Raw genomic sequence first — 7196 nt, forward strand, 5'->3', positions numbered from 1 at the left:
AAATTTTCTATTTGATATCGGCGGGTGACAATGGAAGTTGTAATCGACATATCAGAGCTTCTTCTCATCGTCGACAAGGAAAATCAACCATAAGGTGACTTGAATATGAATTTACTTCATTATAAAAATGTATTATGTTGTTTCGATTTCGTTAAATGTTCACTTCTTTGATTTTGAAGGTTTGCTCTTTCAAATTCGGAACCACTGTCTTGAATTGAGTTCGTCGGGCGATTAAGGTGCTTTAAGCGTGATTTACTTCTTCAATTTTGATGTCCTTAATTGTTTGAATTTCATCAAATTTATTTAGGTCTACTCTTTCAATTTTGTGAAGAAATTGTTTATTTTTGTGAATTTCTCCGTGGGAATGCGATTGAAGACCTTCTAAAGTAATCATACTAATAATGGCATTTGAGGCTACTAACAAATTTATACATATTAGAGTCTGCAAACATAATGCAAAAAAATTGTAAATTTGTGCTCAAATACAAAACTAGACTTACTGTTGAGCATCTATAAAATATTTAAAAATGAAATAACTTTAACAATTGAATGTATATGTTGATCCTACTCTTTTTGAGTTGTTTTTGTTATGATTTTACAAGAATTAACACAATATTAGTGCTAAAACTTGAGAACTTTAGAAAATTTAGTAAAGAGAGAAAGTAGTGAAATGTATCACTTATGAATTTGTATGTATGAGGTGCATTTTCTCCTTTACATTGAGCTAGTATTTATACTACAAAAGATTAACCTTATCTCTAGATAAGATTAACTATTTGATGGTCATGTAGTATAGGACATTATCAATAAGTTTGACAAAGAGCTCATCCACTTGCTTGGTAGGTCTAGATGGGTAAATCTTGATCTTGAATTAATAGATATTCATAACACTCCCCTTTGGATGACACTTTGCAAACTTTGGGGTCTTGAAATACTGCCTCGTTAAAAACTTTGCTAAAGAAAAACCCAATGGGATAAAAACTTTAGCTAAGGGAAAAAGAGTGCAGTTTGTAGCTCTCCCTCAAGTTGCAGTATATAATGTGTTACATCCTTTGTACATGGCGCATGCTAATGTCATGAACGTGTTTCCGGAATGTTGCTGTGGGAAGTGCTTTTGTGAAAAGATCAGCTGAGTTGTTGCTTGATTGTACATATCTCATCTCAATCTGATTGTCTTTAATAAGGTCCCGAGTATACTCAAAGTATATTGGTGGTATATGCTTTGTTCTGTCACTTTTGATATACCCTTCCTTCACCTGCGAGACACAAGCTGCATTATCTTCATAGATAGGAGTTGGACTTCGATTTTTCTCTATTCCACTGGAGGTCAATATGTGTCGTGACATAGATCTTAACCATAGGCATTCTCTTGAAGCTTCATGCAGTGCAATAACTTCATCATGATTTGAAGATGTTGCAATAAGTGTTTGCTTTTGTGAATGCCATGAAATCGCTGTTCCTCCATTCTTAAATACGTATCCAGTTTGAGATTTTGCTTTATGGGGATCAGACAAATAACCTGCATCTGCATAACCAACTAACCTTTCTTTTGAATCATTAGGATAAAACAAGCCTAAATCAACAGTACCTCGAAGGTATCAAAAAATGTGTTTAATCCCGTTCTTGTGCCTTTTAGTAGGGGCTGAACTAAATCTTGCTAACAAATTAACTGCAAAAGAAATGTCAGGTCTTGTACAGTTAGTAAGATACATAAGAGTTCCAATTGCATTGAGATATGGTATCTCTAGACCAAGAATCTCTTCATTATCTTCGCAAGGATGAAATGGATCATTGTCAACATTGAGTGATCTAACAACCATCGGGGTGCTTAAAGGATTTGCTTAGTCCATATTGAAACGCTTTAAGAGTTTCTTTGTATAAGTTGACTGATGCACAAGTATGCCATTATGCATATGCTCAATCTGTAAACCAAGACAATATTTGGTTTTTCCAAGGTCTTTCATTTCAAATTCTTTCTTTAAAAGAGCAATTGTTTCATTGATTTCTTTTTGCGTTCCAATTATATTTAGATCATCAACATACACAGCTATGATCACATATCCTGACGTTGTCTTCTTAATGAAAACGCATGGACAAATAAGATTATTTGTGCATCCTTTACTTATCAAATAATCACTCAAACGATTATACCACATCCTTCCAGATTGTTTTAGTCCATACAAGGATCTTTGTAACTTGATGGAATACATTTCCTTAGGCTTTGAGCTTAATACTTATGGGAGTTTAAATCCATCAGGAATTTTCATATAGATGTCACTATCTAGTGATCCATACAAGTAAGCTGTGACAACATCCATATGGCGCATCTCTAAATTTTTAGAGACTGCTAAGCTGATTAAATATCTAAAGGTTATTCCATCCATAACAGGGGAATATGTTTCCTCATAATCAATCCCTAGCCTTTATGAAAAACCTTGAGCTACAAGTCTAGCTTTGTATCTTGTAACTTCATTTTTCTCATTTCGTTTTCGTACAAAAAATTTGTACCCTACTGGCCTTACAACCTTTGGTGTAATAATAATAGGCCCAAAAACCTTTCGTTTGTTAAGTGAATCTAATTCAGCTTACATAGCGCCTTTCCATTTATCCCAGTCATGTCTATTTTGACAATCATTAACAGATTTTGGGTCAGGATCATCATCTCCACCTCATGAAGTTACTTGCTACAGAATTAGAAAATATTTCATCAATATTTTCCATTTCATCTTGATTCCACAAGATGTCTGACCATAGTTTATTGACATTTCTTTATTATTATCAACATCCTCCTCATGGGAGGTTTTAGTATTCAATGTTTCATCAAGATCATTCACTTTGTAATTAACTTCCTTTTCAAGAGTTTTTCTTTTTCAAGGATTTTTACCGATTGGTCTTCCATGTTTCAAACGTTTCTGAGATTCATGAGCCATTTTGTTATCTACTTGATTATTTGGAATCTCAATTCGAGCTGGGGCATTAGCAGCTGGTATGTGAGATTTAGTAATTCTGTTTGTATCAGTAAATGCATCAGGCAATTGATTGCATTATTTTTTGAACCTCTGTCTCGCATTGTTTAGTCCTTGGATCAAGATGTAACAATGTAGGTACATACCATGAGACATCATTTTCTTGTTTTTTATTTTCTCCCCTTAATGCAGGGAAAAATGCCTCATTAAAACGACAATCAGCAAAACGTGCTGTAAATACATCACCCGTTAAAGGTTCAAGATATCTTATAATGGAAGCCGATTCGTACCCAACATATATTCCCAACCTTCTTTGAGGTCCCATTTTTGTGCGTTGTGGTGGTGCAATAGGAACATACACCGCATACCCAAAAATTCTAATATGGGATTTATCAGGTTGTTGGCCAGAGGCAAGTTGTAGAGGAGAGTATTTATGATTTGCACTTGGTCTCACACGAATTAATGAGCCAGCATGTAAAATTGCATGACCCCAAACAGATTGGGTTTTGCGATTTAAAAATGGGTAGCGGCGTAGCTTGTTGCCCGCTTGCCTTCTGTTTCGATGTAATCCAATAAACAATTATAACGGCAAAAAAATTGCTCATCTTGTCTCTTATAACTTATAAGAGCATTATTATTAATGGTCTAGCTATTAACTGTAGACGTTTAATCAACGATTCAGCTAAGCCATTTTGTGTGTGTACGTGAGCAACGGGGTGCTTGACTATAATTCCCACAGACATGCAATAATCGTTAAAAACATGTGATGTAAATTCACCAACATTATCAAGTCTCACCCTTTTAATAGTGTAATCAGGGAAATGTGCTCGTAATTTAATAAATTATGCAAGAAATTTAGCAAAAGCTATATTACGAGTTGATAACAAAGAGACATGATACCATCTACTTGATGCGTCTATTAAAACCATGAAGTATCTAAATGGTCCACATGCTGGATGAATTGGTCCACATATATCTCCTTGAATTCTTTCAAGAAATATAGGTGATTCTTTTTCAACTTTTACAGGCAAAGGCCTTGTAATTAATTTTCCAAGAGAACAAGATGTACACACAGGAATTTTATCCGATTGTGGAATCTTTTGATATTTCAATGGATGCCCATGAGTATTCTCAATTATTCTTTTCATCATTGTAGATCCTGGATGGCCTAATCTGTCATGCCATAAGTTAAATGTCTCAGGATCACAAAAATTTTCTTTGACTGCCATATGTGCTTGCGGCACATTAATATGTGTATAGTGTAAGCCAGAATGGAGCATTGACAGTTTTTCCAATATCTGATCTTTGCTTATGATATGCAAATATTTTTCATTACCAACAGTCTTTGATTGAGTATCATATCCATTATGATATATATTTTTGAAGCTCAACAAATTTCTTGTTGATTTTGGGGAAAACAAAGCATTTTCTATAATGAGCTTTGTATCATTTGGTAAAGCTAAATTAGCTTTTCCCACTCCTTCTATCAAGTTTGTAGGACCTGATATTGTATTCATGATCCCTTTTGTTGGTTTCATTTCATAAAAATATTTTTTTGATTTAAGTATAGTATGCGTGGCTCCACTATCCGATATACATATATCTTCTTCATTTGTTTGATCATGTGCTCCACTGATGTTCATTTTAATCTTGAAAGTATTAAGAAAAATAATAAGTGTATAACGAAGACATTAAGATATTTTAATTAGAACTTTATTTCATTGAAAGACAAACGGTACATAAAGGAAAAACACATAATTAAAGATAAAACACATAATTAAAGCAAGCAGGAAACACACTTAGTTGTTGCATATATTGTGGTCAAGCAACATTTGTTTCAGAGTTCCACATCAAAGTCTGCAGTGTTCAGCTCAACACCGAGATCATCAAAGTTATCCATATGGTTCACTTCCTTCTCTTTTCTTTTGAGAGAGGCTTGGTAAAGTTCACATAGATGTGGAGCTGTGTGACAAGCCTTTGACCAGTGGTTTGTACTACCACATCTAAAACAGGAAGTGCCATTGTTTTCGGACCTACCAGCTTCATTCCATTTATTGTGTTGGTTGGAATTGTTATTTTGTGGAGCGTGATAATTGGTAGTTCTTTGATTTCGGCCACGACCATGTCTACGGCTATAGCATCCGGCCCCTCGCACCACCAATATTGTCCGCTTTGCCCACGAAGAGCTCACGAATTTGTTTTTGGTTGCCTAGGTGGAGACTTCCCAGGAGGTCACCCATCCTGCTACTACTCCCACCTGCTCACGCTTAACTGTAGAGCTCTCCTCTCGTCCACTACCATTAAGCCCAAAACGCGATGGTGATTTAAGAGGCGGGGCATTTACTTATGAACCAAGGATCTCTTCTGTCTACAGCCGATGTGGGATTTGCCTAGGGTGTTACAAACACCCCCCTTTGGACTCATCGTCCTCAATGAGATTTGCCCCACCATCCAATCCAGGATGTGGGATTTGCCTAAGGTGAACCTCGCGACACCCCCGGGGACTCACCGTCTCTGATGAGGTTTGCCCCACCATCCCGAACAGCACAAGAGTGTCTCTGATACCACTTGTAACATCCGGCCTCTCGCACCACCAATATTGTCCGCTTTGCCCACGAAGAGCTCACGGATTTGTTTTTGGTTACCTAGGTGGAGACTTCCCAGGAGGTCACCCATCCTGCTACTACTCCCACCTGAGCACGCTTAACTGTGGAGCTCTCCTCTCGTCCACTACCATTAAGCCCAGAACGCGTTGGTGATTTAAGAGGCGGGGCATTTACTTATGAACCAAGGATCTCTTCTGTCCACGGCCGATGTGGGATTTGCCTAGGGTGTTACAACGGCCATGAAAATTTCCTCGGCAATTATTATTACCTTTAAAAAGACGGTTTCGACCATTAAAATGGCTTTTATCAAAATGGCCACGACCACGGCCTCGTACCCACTTTTTCCCAGAGTCTTTAGTATCATTATTAGTAGCAGCATTTGCTTCTGGGATTGCTAGTGATCCGGTGAGACGAGATTGATGATTTTTCATTAAAAGCTCGTTATTCTTTTCTGCTACGAGGAGAAATGAATTTAGATCGGAATATCTTTTAAAATTTTGCAACCTATATTGCTGTTGCAAATTTATATTTGATGCATGAAATGTGGAGAAAATTTTCTCCAACATATCCTCCTCAGTAACAGTTTGCCCGCAAAATCGAAGCGTTGAGCATATTTTGAAAAAAGTAGAGGTATACTCATTTACTTTTTTGAAATCTTGGAACCTGAGATTGTTCCATTCATCTCTAGCAGTGGGAAGTAGAACTTCCCTTTGATGGTCAAATCTGCTTTTAAATCTTTCCACAAAACGTATGGATCCTCACAATTTGAATACTCAAATTGTAACATTTCGTCAATGTGTTTGTGGAGGAAGACATCGGCTTTTGCCTTGTCTTGTTCTTCGCAATTATTTTCCTCCATTATCGTTTTCAAAACACCCATTGATTTGAGATGTCGTTTAACATGTGCCGTCCAAGGCATATAATTATCTCCGGTGATGTTAAGAGCCGGAAATTCAAGTTTTGCGATGTTTGCCATTTTATTACTAAACACAAATAAGATAAACATTAGGATTACATACTTATTAAAATTGAAAGAAAATACAAAGGTAGAGCTAGAAATAGATAAAGGAAAATGAAAAAATTAAACTCCTTAGGTTGGAGATACAAATTAAGAACAATAAGATTATCAGTATTATGGTGGTTAACACAAAAACCAGATGGATCATTTCTTGAAAATTATCTTGAGTAATCTTGAGTTGAAGAGTGTTTATGGTGAAAGAAATGAGATTGAAAATTGGAAATTTATAGGGTAATTTTATACCCGTTTAACGGTTATATCACCGTTACAGCCGTTACATAACGGTTATATATATATAAAATATTAATTATTTTAAAGTAAGATAATAAATAAGATATTAAATGAAGTTTATTTTATAAAGTATATAATTAGTACGCACAATAATAAGAATAAAAATTTTAGTAAACATAAATAAATGTAAGCTCTAACTGAAATATTAGCGTGCATATATAAATAAAAGTTAGTTGCGATGAAAATAAAAGTTAGATGCATAACGAAAAGTTAGATACGTAAATAAAAGTTAGTAAAAGTTAGATGCTTAATTAAATGTTAGATGCATAAATAAAAGTTAGATTGTTAGTAGTCTCATTGTTGTCAAATTTTAAT

At 35.5% G+C, this 7196-nt stretch overlaps 1 protein-coding gene across 1 annotated transcript; it reads right to left on the bottom strand.

Annotated features, from left to right (window-relative positions):
* Positions 1-435: 435 nt before the first annotated feature.
* LOC143570946 (uncharacterized) lies at positions 436-6548 on the bottom strand. The gene is made up of 4 exons (XM_077056455.1): positions 6236-6548; positions 5841-6026; positions 501-510; positions 436-442 (listed from the first exon to the last, which is right to left on the bottom strand). The coding sequence occupies exons 1-4, from the start codon at positions 6546-6548 to the stop codon at positions 436-438; spliced, it is 516 nt and encodes a 171-aa protein (XP_076912570.1).
* Between the last annotated feature and the right edge of the window lie 648 nt (positions 6549-7196).

The sequence above is a fragment of the Bidens hawaiensis genome, unplaced genomic scaffold, assembly GCF_021521415.1.
Source record: "Bidens hawaiensis isolate Kalapana, Puna unplaced genomic scaffold, B.hawaiensis_p1.1 tig00001299_1, whole genome shotgun sequence".
Classification (NCBI taxonomy): Eukaryota; Viridiplantae; Streptophyta; class Magnoliopsida; order Asterales; family Asteraceae; genus Bidens; species Bidens hawaiensis.